The 18,119-nt window shown below is 38.8% G+C and overlaps 1 protein-coding gene across 1 annotated transcript in view; it reads right to left on the bottom strand.

The window, feature by feature from the left end:
• Nucleotides 1–18,119, bottom strand: part of LOC124721574 (chondroitin sulfate synthase 2) — a 118,522-nt gene that overhangs the window by 50,182 nt on the left and 50,221 nt on the right. The window contains exons 3-4 of the mRNA XM_047246616.1: nt 4,027–4,179; nt 2,346–2,576 (exon numbers count right to left, since the gene is read on the bottom strand). Of these exons, the coding sequence (XP_047102572.1) occupies nt 2,346–2,576; nt 4,027–4,179 (384 nt within the window). The remainder of the gene's footprint in view (nt 1–2,345; nt 2,577–4,026; nt 4,180–18,119) is intronic.

Here is an 18,119-nt window from a genome sequence, read left to right as displayed (position 1 = left end):
ACCGATTCCTTATTTTTAGATTTCCAGAAAGTTATTGACACCATTCCTAACAAGCTATTTCTAATTGCGTGCCTATGTAGTATCGTCCCACAAGTGGTTTCACAATTACCTGTCAGAAAGGCCTCACTACATAGTAATCAATGGGAAATCACTGAATAAAATGCAAGTGATATCTGTCATTCCCCAAGGAAATATTATAGGCCCTCTGCTTTTCCTGATCTACATAAACAATTTAGGAGACAATCCGAGCAGTCCTCTTCAATGGTATGCAGATAATGCTGTCATTTATCGTCATCAGATGATCAAAACAAATTAGACAAGACATCTGTATACTGCAAGAAGTGGCCATTGACTCTAAATACTGAAAAGTATGAAGTCATTGACATGTATACTAAACGGTATCTGCTAAATTTCACTTACAGGAAAAACACACAACTCTAAAGGATTTAAATTCAACTAAATACTTAGGGCTTACAATCACAAGTAACTTCTGGAATGACCACATACATAATGTTGCGCAGAAATCAAACCAAAGACTGCGATTTATTGACAGAACACTTAGAAAATGCAAAAGGTCTACTAAAGTGACTGCTTACACTACGCTTGTCTGCCCTCTTCTGGAATACTGCTGTATGTGGTGTGGGATTTGCATCAAATAGAACTGATGGGGGAAACTGGAAAAGTTCAAAGAAGGACAACTCATTTTGTATTATCATGAAATAGGGGAGAGAGTGCCATGGATATGATACAAAAATTGAGGTGACAGTCATTAAAACACAGGCGTTTTCTGTTGTGGCAGGACGACTTCCACATCACTGGCAACAGGTTATACACAACGCTGGTGACTACTTTGAAGGTCAGCAAAACTTTGAAACATGTATATGTTTTGTACAAGCTGTAAATAAATAGTTGCCACTGTTGAAGTTCCAACCCTCGTATATATAGAGGAATGATCACCATAATAAAATAAAAGAAATCAGAGCCCACACAAAAAGAGTTAAGAGTTCTTTTTTTCCATGTGCTGTTTGAGAGTGGAATGGAAGAGAAATAGCTTGAAGGTGGTTTGATAAACCCTCTGCCAGTCACTTAATTGTGAATTGCAGCGTAATCATCTAGATGAAGACATGTAGATGTAGAACGCAGTGCAATTTGAACTAATACATTTACTAAGTAAAAACAAACAAAAAACTAACAACAGTTTCTACAAGGGAATAAAATTGTATAAGATTGTCCAAGGAGGTGAAAAAGATTACTAAAATACATCTTACATTCTCTGTAAATAATGCATTCTATAAAATTGAAGAGAATTTAGAGTAGGGGTTAATAATGATAGGGGACAACTACAATACCAAGTCACATTACAATACATGAACACAATGTAATGCTTTTACAAGAAAATCATGTACCAAGATCTACAATGCACGATACAAATGCCATGTTATTCTCCTGAGTTCATCTAAGTCACCATGTGCAGACTGAAGGAAGTGCAAGGGGATAACAGCACATTCTTGGTCCTGGAGTTGCCAGAGGATGTTTGTAGCATATGCAGTGATAGTGCAGAGATGTTTAAAGAAACAATGCAAAACTGTTTTTTTATAATGTAAGTTATCTCATGCAAACTGTGTATGAAAAACAGAACATAGTATCATAAGGATATCATTGGGACTGACTGAACGAGGCACTGCAATTGTTAAGACATTGACCTCATATTTGGGAGGATGAAGTTTGATATTTCCAGCCATCCTGACTTAGGTTTTCCTAAACTATTTCAGGAAAATGCTGGGACGGTTCCTTCAGCAAGGCTATGGCCTATTATCATAAAAAGATCCTTGTATATCCTACATGTTTGTGAATTTTGAGCTATTTATTTTCATTGTATTATGAGGACAAATGTTATATCGAAAGGAATAAATAAATAAAACTATTTTCACTGTTCTCTCTCCCCCACTCAAAGCAGACCATTCTCAAGCTTCATAATTTTTAAATGTTATGATTTAGTACCTATTCTCTAGTCTTGCCTGCTAATATTTTTTCTATTTCTAGTAGGCATCTCTACCCAGCCTGTCACACACTGATGTAATTGTAAAATAATACAAAATGAAGGAGATAAAAGTTGTCTAATTTTTTAGGGTAAAATTCTTTCAGTGATGTCTAGTTAGATTATACAATAATGAAACCAGATGTTTCATTTTGGCTCTACCAGCACACTGTATGTCACAAAACAGCTCATAATATTTCCAATTAAAAAGAATAGTATTTGTGTTTTACTTATAATAATTAGTTAAAACAGGCATAGTTAAAACAGGCACAACAGATCAAAAATATTGAAACAAAATGATATTTACCTCAATGTCACGTTTATCAGCACCAGTTAGCTGTTTGACGTTGGTAAAGTCTGAACCCAGATACATTAATTTCTCAGTGAAGTAATCCCATCGCAACACGTCAAAACGTGTGCTTGGAATATTTCCTGGCTGGTTTCCCACAGGCCATGTAATAGGTACTAAGGTATGACTTTTGTTTGTCATAGAATGTCGCAAAGCATCTATTTTGTTAGCAACATCATTTAAAGATGACTGAAAACAAAAACTAACCATTATTAAATCAGCAAATCTAATTCATCTTCAAATACAGAAAACAGGAGCTCATTTAAAGCAATTAACTCTGTCTCTTAACTGATATAACAGTATATAACCACAAAATAAAATATTAAATGATTCACTCTACATCATTCGAGGATTTGCTAGAACTTAGAAAGAACAGTTAAACACTATATCATTGATGAGTCTTCAACAGTTCATGTTCATGGATACAGGTAAAAATACACTCTATGATTTAATGGGTGGGAAGAGAAAGGAGGTTTGGTTTAGGGTTGGGAGGGAGAGGCAGTAAAGGAATCGGAACAGAATATGGCACCTGCGAGTTCGCCCTGAAGGAGACAAGGGGAGTTGTGTGTGGTGTACAACGAAGTGCAGGAGTGGATTGGGAAGTCAATATAGTACAGAGCAAGAGGGAGACTGTGGAGAAGAAAGTGGATGAGTCAACTGATGGGCAAGCTGGTCTTCAGGGAGGAGGATCCAGGGGACACTGTTTGTGAAGCAGCCACTGAAGTTGAGCATACTGTGTTCGCAGTACATTTTGCTACTGGGTGGTCAGTTCTGCCCTCAGTCACAGTTTGACAGTGGCCATTCATTGGAGACCCATGTGAAAGGCAGTGGAAAAGTTATAGTATAACTAGTATATGACATAACTGCTTTCACAGAAGGCTCTGCCTCTGATAAGGTCAGATATGGCTGTGGCAGTACTGTAACTGGATGTGCTTCAGGGTGCAACTGTGTAGGACAGATCAGGCTGCTGATCACTACATTCTCCACTTCAATGACTGCTTCACAGCTCATGTCAATTTAAATCCCCCCACTAAGACTAGCTTCTCTGAACTACCTAGATGGGAGCTACCCTTACAATGCATACTCCAATCCTGCAGTCCTCTTGGCCTTGATCTCCATATGCCCGTCTTACACTCATTCCCACCCCTCCCTCCCACTCTCCCACTTAATCTATGCTCACACATTCCTTTGTGCAGTCTTCACATTCCTCTATTTTATTTACCTCTCCCAGTCCACTCATCCAGTACAGGCACCACACACAACTTTCCTTATCCGTGCCACGGCGAGCTACCAATGCCTCATTTCTGTCCTGTTCCCTTACTGCCTCTCCTTCACAGCCCTTAGCAACGTCTCCTGCCTCCTGCCACGCACTCCAGCTGAAACACTGCCTCATCCTAGTAGAGCTGCAGTGCTGGGACAATGCACTTGTGTGTGTTTGGCTCTGTTATTTGTTTACTATTTCCTCATTTCAAAGAAATATTCTTTTCTTCAGATCATAAGACCAGCAAGTACTGATGTTCATGAAATAGACTTTAATGGTCAAGATATCTTATACCAGTATCAGCTTTTCTTTCTAGTAGGAATCACTTTTATATATGTCACATCTCACAATCAAAGTGCAACACAAAAGCAACCATACCTTACAAAAATAAGAATGCAACTTGTATGCCAAAGCTTCACTGACTGGATATATGGTCAGTGAAGATTCAAATAACTGATCTTGTTGCAATTTATCAAAATTTTTTCTGATGTCCATATTACTGTTCAGTTCAAAACTCGTAAACTTCTGACCCTGAAATAAAACAGAATTCATACACATGTAACAGAGATATAAAAGAAAAATTTCATTACATAACCTAAGTAATAAACTATAAGTGGCAATTACTTACATCTACGTACAAATGCTGCAAATCACTTCACAGTTCGTGGTGAAGGGTACTTTGTGTAGCACTATCATTTTCTCTTTTCTTGTTTCATTTGCGAATGATGTGCAGAAAAAAACAACCGGTAAGCATCGTTATCCATTCAAATTTATCCAATTTTCTTGTCACAGCCATTTCACAAGATGCATGGTATCCAATTCTTATTGTAATATTTATTTTAAGGCTTTTAACAGTAAACCTTGGTAATGCACTACACTTCCTTTGGAGTAAATGTCATTGCAGTACAGTGATCATTTCTTCGATGTTCTCGCACCTACTAAGTAAGCATGTGACAAAATTTGTTTCTTTTCTTTGGAATTTTTTTCTATCTCCTGTATTAATGCTACCTGGTAAGTATCCCAGACTGATGTCTGTTAGTCAAGAATAGTCAAATGATGATATTGTTAGCTGTCTACTTTATGGGACAACTACATTTGCGTAGAATTCTTCAAATAAATCTTAGTCTGGTATTCACTCCTCTTACAACTAGTTTTACATTGTTGTTGTAAGATCACTCTGAAATCATGTTTCTATATACCAAATGACTGCGTATTTCCAGTGAGTGATTGTGAATCGTGTAATCAAATAACATTGAGCCTTTCTGTCCAATTATGTGCAATGTGTTACATTAGTTTATGTTAAAGATTAAGAGCCAGTACCTGAATCAGTTAGGACAGTGCAGCACAATTTGGTGTTAACAGGCTGTGGCTGCGGATGACCAATGCAAGTATCTTTGCTAACAGCATAATATTGCCTAGAGTGCCTCTCCTGGGCTCATGCCCACATTGGTTGGACCCTAGATGACAGGAAAACCACGGACGGGTCAGATGAGTCTCAATTTCAGTTAGTAAGAGCTGATGGTAGGGTTTGAGTATGGCTGAGGCCCCATAGAGCCGAGGACCCAAGTTGTCAACATGGCACTGTTCAAGCTGGTGGTGGCTCCATAATGGTGTTCACTGCATTTACATGGAATGGACAGGGTCCTCTGACCCAAATGAACAGATCATTGACTGGAGATGGTTATGTTTGGCTACTTATAGACCATTTGCAGCCTTTCATGGACTTCATGTTTCTAAACATGTCACTGGATCACAACTGTTAGCAATTGGTTTGGAAAACATTCTAGACAATTTGAGCAAATTATCTGGCCACCTACACCACACAACATGAATCTCATTGAAAGTTTATTAGACATAACTGAGAGGTCAGTTTGTGCAGAAAATCCTGCACCAGTAACACTTGCAATTATGGATGGCTACAGAGGCAACATGGCTCAATACTTCTGCAGGGAACTTCCAACAACTTGTTGAGCCGATGCCACACTGAGTTGTTGCTCTACACCAAGCAAAAGGAGTTCTGACACAATATTAGGAGGTATCCCATGACTTTTGTCATCTCAGTGTATATTATAAACAGTAAAACCTTACAACACTTATTTGGGGTATGGCCAAGTTACTTTCATTTCTAACAATTTCTTCCTATCACGAGCAACATGCTGAGTTCCATCTTCTAAGAAGTCCTCAATATGTCATAGTTAGTTCAATATTTTATAAGCTCATGTTTCATTTGTTGGGTAACAGCAAAGGACTGTATTAAATGCCTTCCAGAGGTCAAGGAACATGTTATCAATCTGGGCACCACTATTTACTGTCTTCTGGATCTCATCGATGAACAGCTTTACAGGATCCCATTTTGTAGAATCTATGTTGATTCTTAAAGAGTAGATTTTGTGTCTCCAAGTAGGTGAGAATAAAATATTTTTTTAATAATTTTATGACGGAGTGGTATTTAGGAAGGAAGGTTAAGGTTTAATGACCTGTTAATGACAACAGGCAGTATGAATACTTAGTGGGGAAGGAAATCAGACCGAAGCTGAAATCATTATAGGTACATAAAGCTGGCTGAACCCAGAGATAAATTCTGGCGAAATTTTTACAAAGGCACAGGCGGTGTTTAGGAAGGATAGATTGCATGCGACCGGTGGTGGCGTGTTCGTCGCTGTTAGTAGTAGTTTATCCTGTAGTGAAGTGGAAGTGGATAGTTCCTGTGAATTATTATGGGTGGAGGTTACACTCAACAACCGAGCTAGGTTAATAGTTGGCTCCTTTTACCGACCTCCTGACTCAGCAGCATTAGTGGCAGAACAACTGAGAGAAAATTTGGAATACATTTCACATAAATTTTCTCAGCATGTTATAGTCTTAGGTGGAGATTTCAATTTACCAGATACAGACTGGGACACTCAGATGTTTAGGACGGGTGGTAGGGACAGAGCATCAAGTGACATTAAACTGAGTGCACTATCTGAAAATTACCTCTAGCAATTAAACAGAGAACTGACTCATGGAGATAACATCTTGGACCTACTGATAACAAACAGACCCGAACTTTTCGACTCTGTAAGTGCAGAACAGGGAATCAGTGATCATAAGTCCATTGCAGCATTCCTGAATATGGAAGTTAATAGGAATATAAAAAAAGGGAGGAAGGTTTATCTGTTTAGCAAGAGTAATAGAAGGCAGATTTCAGACTACCTAACAGATCAAAACGAAAATTTCTGTTCCGACACTGACAATGTTGAGTGTTTATGGAAAAAGTTCAAGGCAATTGTAAAATGCGTTTTAGACAGGTACATGCCGAGTAAAACTGTGAGGGACGGGAAAAAACCACCGTGGTTCAACAACAAAGTTAGGAAACTACTCCGAAAGCAAAGAGAGCTTCACTCCAAGTTCAAACGCAGCCAAAACCTCTCAGACAAACAGAAGCTAAACGATGTCAAAGTTAGCGTAAGGAGGGCTATGCATGAAGTGTTCAGTGAATTCGAAAGTAAAATTCTATGTACCAACTTGACAGAAAATCCTAGGAAGTTCTGGTCTTACGTTAAATCAGTAAGTGGCTCGAAACAGCATATCCAAACACTCTGGGATGATGATGGCATTGAAACAGAGGATGACACGCATAAAGCTGAAATACTAAACACCTTTTTCCAAAGCTGTTTCACAGAGGAAGACCACACTGCAGTTCCTTCTCTAAATCCTCGCACAAACAAATAAATGGCTGACATTGAAATATCCAAGGAATAGAAAAGCAACTGGAATCACTCAACAGAGGAAAGTCCACTGGACCTGACGGGATACCAATTCGATTCTACACAGAGTACGCGAAAGAACTTGCCCCCCTTCTAACAGCCGTGTACCGCAAGTCTCTAGAGGAGTGGAAGGTTCCAAATGATTGGAAAAGAGCACAGGTAATCCCAGTCTTCAAGAAGGGTCGTCAAGCAGATGCGCAAAACTATAGACCTATATCTCTGACGTCGATCTGTTGTAGAATTTTAGAACATGTTTTTTGGTTGCGTATCATGTCGTTTTTGGAAACCCAGAGTCTACTCTGTAGGAATCAACATGGATTTCGGAAACAGTGATCGTGTGAGACCCAACTCGCTTTATTTGTTCATGAGACCCAGAAAATATTAGATACAGGCTCCCAGGTAGATGCTATTTTCCTTGACTTCCGGAAGGCGTTCGATACAGTTCCGCACTGTCGCCTGATAAACAAAGTAAGAGCCTACGGAATATCAGACCAGCTGTGTGGCCGGATTGAAGAGTTTTTAGCAAACAGAACACAGCATGTTGTTCTCAATGGAGAGACGTCTACAGACGTTAAAGTAACCTCTGGCGTGCCACAGGGGAGTGTTATGGGACCATTGCTTTTCACAATATATATAAATGATCTAGTAGATAGTGTCTGAAGTTCCATGTGGCTTTTTGCGGATGATGCTGTAGTAACACAGAAGTTGCAGCATTAGAAAATTGTAGCGAAATGCAGGAAGATCTGCAGCGGATAGGCACTTGGTGCAGGGAGTGGCAACTGACTCTTAACATAGACAAATGTAATGTATTGCGAATACATAGAAAGAAGGATCCTTTATTGTATGATTACATGATAGCGGAACAAACACTGGTAGCAGTTACTTCTGTAAAATATCTGAGAGTATGCGTGTGGAACGATTTGAAATGGAATGATCATATAAAATTAATTGTTGGTAAGGCGGGTACCAGGTTGAGATTCATTGGGAGAGTCCTTAGAAAATGTAGTCCATCAACAAAGGAGGTGGCTTACAAAACACTCGTTCGACCTATACTTGAGTATTGCTCATCAGTGTGGGATCCGTACCAGATCGGGTTGATGGAGGAGATAGAGAAGATCCAAAGAAGAGCGGCGCGTTTCGTCACAGGGTTATTTGGTAACTGTGATAGTGTTACAGAGATGTTTAGCAAACTCAAGTGGCAGGCTCTGCAAGAGAGGCGCTCTGCATCGCGGTGTAGCTTGCTCGCCAGTTTTCGAGAGGGTGCGTTTCTGGATGAGGTATCAAATATATTGCTTCCCCCCTACTTATACCTCCCGAGGAGATCACGAATGTAAAATCAGAGAGATTTGAGCATGCACGGAGGCTTTCAGACAGTCGTTCTTCCCGCGAACCATACGCGACTGGAACAGAAAAGGGAGGTAATGACAGTGGCACGTAAAGTGCCCTCCGCCACACACCGCTGGGTGGCTTGCGGAGTATAAACGTAGATGTAGAAGTAGATGTCCTTTTCAAAGGAAGCATCCCAGTATTTAAGCCAAGGAATTAAAGGAAACCATGGAAAACCTATATCTAGATGGCTGATGAGATATTGAACCTTGTTCTTCCCGAATGCACTCTGTTATGTAGGCCTAGAGTTATGTGTGTCTATCTGATGACCTTCCTTAAGAAGTGGAATGGCCTGACATGCTTGTCACTTGTATTGCTTTATTGCTCAAGTAACATGCAATAAAATGCTGCAAAAAAGGGAAGAAGTTCTTTTGCATAACATAGAATCATAAAGGTATCCCAGCAGGTATAGCTGCCTTTCCTCTGTTGATGAATTTTATTTGAATTTCTATTCTGTGGTCACTTATCACAATATTTATTTATTTATTTATTTGGTTGGTTAGTTGATTCTGAGGAGGGTCCCATTTATTTATTTATTGAAACAGATCAGATCTTACTTCAGACCAGAGTTTCACACATGCAGTACGTTTTTATATCATAGTTAGCTAAGAAATAAGAATAATTTTAATATAACAAATGTAATAAAATGGTATTAATACAATAAAAATGATTTGAATGTATTTATAGAGAATGTGAATAAATAGCACTAACTAAGAATTAACAAAATTAATATTAGCAGTACTAATGCTACTGCTTTTGCTGAATTATAGTGCTGAGTGATAGTGGTAGATACAAAATGTACTTATGGGTGTACAAAGATATTTCTGACAAAATGAGATCTGAGGGAAAGACATTTTCATAGATTACACTAGCTACGAACATTGAGAAATGAGGAAGATCTGGTTGGAAAGAAGGATGTAATAGGGTAACGAGTATTATGGGGGCAAAGGTAGACATTAATGTCGCTTCAGCAGGTATGTCATTAACTGCCTTTTGAAGCTGGAGATGTTATTCAGTTCTCTAATACAATGAAGGTGGACTCGACAGTCTGGTTCCTGCTACTGACAAGGACTTTGAGGTGGCTGGATGACGGAGTGGGACGTAAGGATTTTACTCTGATGGGAATGAATATTTCTGCTATGTTGTTCACACAAGAGCATTAAGGCCACGGAGAGATATGAGGGACAGTGTACACTGACAAAACAGTAGAGGACATAGAGTATATGGAACTCTCTATACTTGGCTACACATTACCAGGATAGCTGTCTATAAAATGGTAAAATAGGATCAAATAGTCCAACATTGCAGATTTACCAAATGCAGGCAATTCATCAACAGTTCCAGGCATCATCAGTTTCCTGAGAAAGACTTTCCAGATAACATTGTTGTAATCAAAAGTTTAAGCATTTGTGCAGTTTCTTTTTCATGTTGGAAGGGAAGAGCTTTTATATTTTTATAGGACACAGAGGAATGCATATGCCTTCTTGCATGTTCCTGTTGTGTGTTCAGCCCAATTTAGCTTTTCATCTGTTACTGTTCGTAGATTATTTGCTGAAGGAAAGAAGATAATATTTATACCATTTAAGATTGAAGGTGGAAGTGATTCAAGATGTTTTGGGCTAATGAGCCTAATATGACCCACCAGGATTACGTGGGTTTTAATTTCTTAGACACTCATAGTGATTTGTCATCATCTCGCAGAATCAAGTGAACTGCCGGTGATCCACATCTTCCCAACACGATCTTTGATGTCATAACTTGGCATCTTCATCAAGTGTTTCCTGGGCTGCCTGGGTGGTTCTTGGTGTTCACTATACTGTCCATGCCCACTGTGGCTGTTTCTTCAATGGTATCCATCTCCATGCATTCCCTCTTCCGTCCACACCTGTTGAAGCTGTCTTCTGTGGTGGCAGCTGTACCATGGTGTTCCATATTAGGTGTGTTCTTAGCACTATATGATGCTGGAGATGTTCCTTATGCTGTTTGCAACTGCTGCAGCTTTCTCTTGTGGCTACTTGTGGAGGTAGCTGCTGCCTGGTGTTCTGTATTATGTCTGCTCTCAGGTTGTGCGGTGCCAGAGGTTTCAGATGGTTGATGTTGTTCCCTATCTTGTCCGTCACTGCTGTGGATGTCTCCTGAGGAGGTAGTGCCAACCTGATGTGTATGAGGTCTGCCCCTAGTCATCTGAGTTTCATTACTGGAGAAGGGAACTTTTCCCCCTTGTTTCTGTAGTAGTTCCAAAGCCAGATTCAATGCCACACTGTACTGGTATCCTGATTCCTGGTTGATCAGGTTCTCTGCCATCTTGATTTCAATAGACTCATTGATGACACTGTCCCAGAATCTGGGCATCTGAGCCATGATCCTGTTTTGTCATAATTCATGATGTGTTCAAGCTCCAGACAATGTTCTACTGTTGCTGATTTAGTGGCCTGTCATAGCCTGGTATGGCTCTGGTGTTCCTTACATCTTATGTCCACTGTTTAGGTGGTTTGACCGATTTAAGACATACCACACTCACATGGTATATGGTAAATACCAGGTTTTCTTCACCCAAGATCATCCTTGATCGTTCCAAGGAAGCTCCTGATATTGCTAGGTGGGCAGAACAATCTTTCAATTTTAAGCTTCTTTGAGATTATGCTGATCTTACTAAAGACAGGCCTTGCATACAGTAGAAAGGCTACCTTCCTGGTCTCTTATTCTTGTTCCACTTCGATTGAAGCAGGTCATCTGGTAGGATGTAACACGTTGCAGATGTTCCTGCTTGAATATACACTTCCTGGTCTCTGCTTTTTGTTCCACTTCCACTGAATCAGATCATCTGGCAGGATGTAGTATGTTGCAGATGTCCCTGCTTGAATATCTGTTGTTTGTGAACACTCAATGTAGATGTTCTAAGTCCATTGCCAAGCTGTCTGGGTCAGAGAATGTCTTGGCTCAGTGTACAAATGTTCTGAACACAGTGTTCTTCTGTGCTGGGTGGGGGCAGCTGACACCTGTAGATATAAGTTGGTGTGTGTGTTTTCTATACCCAGTGTGGCCAAATATGCCATCTGCCTTTCCCTTCACCAGGACATCCAGGAGTGGGAGTTGAGCATCATTCTCTATTTCCATGGTGAACTTAACGTTGGGATGTGTTGAGTTCAGATGGTCCAGGAACTCGTCCATCTCTTCTGGCTGTGTGGTCAGATGATGGACGTGTCATCAACATATCTGAAAGAACGTGTTGGCTGGTAGGCAGCAGTTGTAAGGACATCATCTTTGAATTTCTACATAAACAGATTTGCCACTACCAGAGGTAAGGGGCTACACATCATACTCCTTCAGTGTTAAAGTATGCTTGAAAAGATCCAGCAGAGCTTCCTCAAATCTGTCACTGATCAAATCGAGTGTATCCTGAAGTGGTACTCTGGTGAATAAAGACACAACGTCAAAGCTGACCAAGATGTCTGTGTCTGAGATTTGTAGGTTTTTGAGATGTTCCATGAAGTCTGAGGAGTTGTGGATGTAGTGTGTAACACTTATAATCGATTAGAAGCAGGTTTTTATTACATAACTGTGAATCTACAATTATGAAGTGTTTATTCTTTGTTAGTTAAGTTCAAAATTTTATAATATATGTAAGTTTATAAGATAAGCAATGTGAATTGGAAGCTGGTTCATGCTTAGGGCACTTGTACTGTAAAATGTTAAAGACGTAGGGAAGTCCCTCCGCAAAGGAAGTGGCTTGGCACGATGCAAAATGTATTTTTGGCGGTCGAACTGGACGGCTCCTTGGTGTGGACGGTACACAGTCAGTGGCTAGCTGTTGCACGGTACACATCAGCGGTGCCAAGGGAGACAATTGGAAGCCACTTTGCAAGGAAGTTTGCCTCGGATGTGGATTTGGCTGTTGCTTGGTACTCTCAGCAACAAGGAATAGGTCTAACACATTAAAAATCCACCGCCAAGAAGAAATTTTATAGAGCATTCAAACATCAAGAACCGTGAGTAGTTAGCCACCATGTCGCTTGCCACCACAGATTCACCACTGCTCCACAAACTTCATGCATACAGATATGTATCAGAGCACGGACCACTTAATTTGTGAGAGTGATTTCAATAATAATCCAAGCGCTATACATCTGTGTTTGGAACCATATCTTCTATCCTGATCATGAACCTATGCAGTGTCCTCTCCTAAGTGTTTGAAGAACCAAGTATCCTGTTTCAAATGAACTAGTGATTTATTTATGTTTGTCAAACATGCAAGGATTAGCAAGAGTTGAAGTTAGTTAGAATGTTGCTAAAGTGCTCTCAGTTTATTGCAAAGTATTGTTTTGCAAAAAGTTCAGTGCAAGACTGTGTAAATGTTACTATCTAAAACACCTGCTTCACAGGTAATGAAAAAGGCACATAAGTTAAACTTACTTGAAAGATAATTTAACACCGATTGCTGTCATGAACAATTCTTTTGAAGTTAATTGAGCTCAGTGTTGAACAATTTGCCTTGAAAAGTAAAAACATCAACTATTCCAAGTGAAGCTAACAATTAACTTTAGTTGAATTCAATTTTGCTACTGAAATAATCATAGGGTTTCATTAGTCATACTGTATCAGTTTATGGGTCCCCACCATTTTCTTCTCATATTAGAATGATACTTGGAATATTATTGCTACTAAAGAAATCTGATATATTTCTTTGGGAGTATAAACAGTGTAATTGTGATATTATTTGTTTTTTTTATTAGTAGTTGTTATATGTTAGTTAAGTCAGAAGCCCCTGCTGGCCAATTTCAGTTCTGCATTTCTTGCAGTAACTTTTCAGTACTGAGCCAAGTAGTGATCTTGAGTGTAACTATTACTAGTATTAGTTTGGTACACTTTTGCTTTCTATGATTACTAGTCTGTGCATTATTGGTAACTGCTGCTCCACACAGTTCAGAGTGTCCGGTGTCAGTTTGTATCCTATGTGCTATTCAAAGGGAAATCTTAATGAAAGTCACTTCAATAACTAATATTCAATTTTCTTAAACATATATTTCTAAATTAATGTGCCAAATTGGGCTGGTGGCTGTTTCTTTTTTATTTTATTTTATTTTTTTTTATTCGTATATGAACTTTTCTGCTTTCATTAAAGCCCAAAGTTAAAGCCTGTTTATTTTTTCTGTTAATTGCAATATATTCAAAATTATAGTCCGATATCTTCATCCATTAGATACATGCATGGTCAAATTTCCCAAATCCTCTCGGAGGGTAAAATTAGCTTGTTTCACAGCAGGTTAGTGTTATAAGTGGACACACTTCCCCACATATGGTGCCAACATCTTCTTAAGGTATGTGGCTGTATCAATATTGCTCATGATAGAATGAAGCAGTACATCCTCTTTATGGATCTTAGGTAATCCACACAATCTTGGTGGCACTGGTGCCTTAGCTTTCAGTTGCTTGGCAGCTTTCTCAGGCAATTCTGTTTCCTTAAGAAGAGCCTTGTTTTCCTGTGCACTCTATTGATGGGATCATTCTATTGTGGACTACAAGTAGGGTCCTCTAAAAGTTGACAGATCTTCTGGTCATAGTTGGTCTTCTGCAGAGTGAAAATTGAATTCCCATTGTCCACTGGTAACAACACTAAGCTTTCATCTTCCACTAAACTCTTGGGAGCCATCCACTCATCTCTTGAGATGTTCATTTTGGGCAGCCTGGCTTTGCTTATCACCCTGTTTCTCTCTCTCTTTCCAAATCTCTTCTGCGACACTTGATGGTAGGGTGTTGACCTCTTGCCCCACAGAGCTGATCAAGCTGGAAACCAGTAAATCTGTAGAAGTGACTACATAGTTGAGGGTCCTTCTGAGTATCTTTAAGGTGGCATCATCTAATGTGCGACTACTCAGATTTACCACCTTGAGGGTAACATGTGTTTGCTGCACTCCATTGTTCATGCACTCAAATTTTGCCAGTTGCAGAGCTGTAGTATTGTGTTTGATGCACGCCATCAGTGCGTAGTGACCATGACCCACCATCCGTCCTGTCCCAGACCTCTTGTGCTAAGTTGTTTACAGAGTCCAGATGCAGACATAGTAGCTCCCTGGTGGTGACGTCCAGTCTGTTCCACATGTCAGGGATCCTTTCCCTTATCAGTGCAATACTGGCATGATGCTTGATCCTGTTGGCCACCTTAGACACACCATGATGTTTAATGTTGGCATACCTGATTGGTATTTGTGTACAACAGTGGTTCCCTACCTGGGGTAATTACCCTTGAGGGGTAAAATGACAATTTCTGAAGGGTAAAAAACAAAATGCATTTAATTTTAAAAAAAATAATTTTCATTATCAAAATTGTGGCTGATTCTAGTATAAAACACATCATCATCATCATCAGCAGCAGCAGCAGCAGCAACAGCAGCAGCCATTCGATACCCACTGTTGGGTAAAAGCCTCCTCTAGGTATTTCCAGGCACTGCGACCTTCAGAGATACAAATCAATGTTGTTCTTGCATATCTTTTAATGTCTCTGCCTCTCTTCCATATATTTTTACTTTTTTCTTATTTCTTGGAATGCGGAAAAGATCTTACTTTGGCCACCTATCCTCCTCTCCCTTAGTACTGTAAAGTCCACTTTCTCTATCTTTTCATCACTATCACAGTTGTCCCACATTCTAATCTGTTCCCTAATCCATTTATTTCCGTGCCTGTCTCTCCCAGTTAATTGCAACATCGTCTCATCAAAAGTTAATGGGCCACCCTCAAATTTTTGGTAGTAATCATGTTAAAAGATCACATTTCACTGTCGTGAGTTGAGACTGTTAATACAAACTGTTTGTTAATGTTCAGTTTCGTAAAAATTAAAAACTTCATTTTGAAAATTTATTTATTATACCAACTTCACTCAGGTCAACTTTACTCTCCTATTTATTGCTTCTGCTGTCCATCCAGTGGCAGTATTACTTGCCATCAGTAGCAAATTCTAATAGTAAATATTTTTTCAGGTTCGGAAAATTGACCTGGGTTCTAAGACCAGTTTCTGTAGATGAAGGAATATTTTCAGGCACTGAAATTCACACTACTGGACAGTTCCTTGGATCTTGCAAAGGCAACAAACTATAAAAAGATTTTCATACAATAGCACTCATTGTTTTAGCAATTGGTCTGTCATTAGTAGCTATTACTGTTGAAAGACCTCTTAAGAATGCCAATTCCATTTGTCACAACTTATAGGTGTTTTAAAGGGACATCCTCCTCTAGCATTACTTTTCCTCAACAGAAGTAGTCGATACCAGAAATATTTTTGACTTTTAGACAGGTCAATATTATCTCAGCTTGTTTTTCCAAAAAATTTCATATAATTTTATACACTATGTATTATATTTCACGCTAAAATCTATAAAAAGAAATTACTTTATTTTCACCGTTAAAATTTATATGTACTAGCTTCGTATGCACAGTTAAATTTTTTTTTTTTTTTTTTTTTTTTAAGAAACATTTGAAATTAAGAAATATTTGGCACACATGAAATTTCTTTTATTAATTATGCAATTTGGTACCATGTTTATTCCTGTATTCATTTATAAAATAATAATATAAACTACTAGAAATTCATCTGTCAAGAAAGACTGTAAACCCTTTGGAATCTTGTTATTACCGCACAGTGTAGTAGTAGGGGGCATGCCTCAGATGTGACTAAGAACAATGTAATTCGGCTTTGTTAATGTGAAAATTCAAAAAGACAGTGTGATGTAGTAAAATGTAAGAGAATACATTACTGTGAAAACAAAAAATTTGCACAGGCATTCTTCAAAGTCAATTATGTCAACTGGAACCATGAAAACCTAAAATATGAAAATTCCAGCTTCAAGAATCAGACCCCTAGACATGAAGAACTGGAGAAAAGAAGATACGTAAAAAGCTTACGGTAAATCTTACTCCTCTCACATTTTTGAAAAAGAGAGACTTTACCATCAACAAATTGTTGGAGGGGTAGATTACAGCATGAAAGTGGACTTTCAATGGTGGTAGCAATGAAACAAAAGTAAAGATCTGAATAAACTTGGTACATGACATCCGATGTGCAATGGCCATTCAAACCAAATATGAGAAAGGATTATTAGAAATAAGCAGAACCAAACACCCCATTGACTCATTATTTTTTGGTGCTGAAGATGTGTGTGTTTCAATTGTTTGAACATTAACTAATTATTATAAATAATTTCTCACATTAAAGAAAGGAGTGTTAATTTTGTTACACCCTAATGTTTAAATAGGTCTCATTCAGGGGTCTCAGAAAGGTTGGGAACCCCTGCTCCTGAAGGTTGGCTGTACTTAAGTAGTTGGCTAGCTTGTTCTGGACTGTGTGTTCTATGGCCTTGAACAGAGTTGGAAGAATGCAAATAGGTCAGTAATCAGAGGCAATGTCCTTTTTAGGTAGTGGCTTAACAAGTCCCGTTTTTAGGCCTCAGAGAAAATACTTATGGTTAAAGACTGGTTGATGATATCTGCTGTTCTGGGTGGTAGTGGGTGAACATAAGCTTAATTATTTGGACTGTAATATCATAATGTCCAGTAAATGCTGATATAACATGCATGATAAACTTTTTGATAGTATTGCCAGTAACTTGCTTGGGAAAAATTTTTTTGTGACCACCATCATTTATTTCTATTTCCATGAAGTACTCCATAAGTCTCTGTTTCATTTGTACCTGCCATTCTGGCAATCATGAGATGACTAAAAGGATGAACCATATTATTATTATTATTATTATTATTATTATTATTATTATTATTATCATCAATGAAATGATCTTGGAAGTCCAAATCCAGCATTTCAGTCCTGGTTCATTTTGGTGCCAGAATGATCACAGAGAAACTGTGTAGGTTATTTTGACACATTTTCTGACTAAGACCTCAGTGACACTTTTTCCTCAAAGACATTACTGGAGGTAGAGTTCTCTTGACACCTACAGCAGAAATCAAAGCAGTAATGCAGCTCAGTGAAAGAAAGAGTACTTTTAATGGTTTGTTACTGATATAGTCAAAGGGGGGCACATGCCAAGGGATTGCTACACTCCACTGTCCAATATCTGTGAAAGATTCAGCTTCAAGAGTCAACACTCCCAAACATGAGGAAAAAAGGAGACATGTATGTATAAAACAAATTCAAGATTGTTAAATAAGAACATAAGCACTTTGGCCACTGGGCAGCACTCTCCATACATCCAGCCACCAAAGGTCAGTGAGCAGCTGTTATGGTCAAATTATGTACTAATGCAAAAGTAACATTTTATTAGATGCAGGGTCACAGATATTCATACTTATAGTACGAAAGTTATGTGTGGCCTAAAACCAAGCAATCCA

The sequence above is a fragment of the Schistocerca piceifrons genome, chromosome X (genome assembly GCF_021461385.2).
Source record: "Schistocerca piceifrons isolate TAMUIC-IGC-003096 chromosome X, iqSchPice1.1, whole genome shotgun sequence".
In the NCBI taxonomy this organism is placed as follows: domain Eukaryota; kingdom Metazoa; phylum Arthropoda; class Insecta; order Orthoptera; family Acrididae; genus Schistocerca; species Schistocerca piceifrons.
Note: the sequence above shows the minus strand (reverse complement) of the source record. Positions and strands in the feature narration are given on the sequence as shown.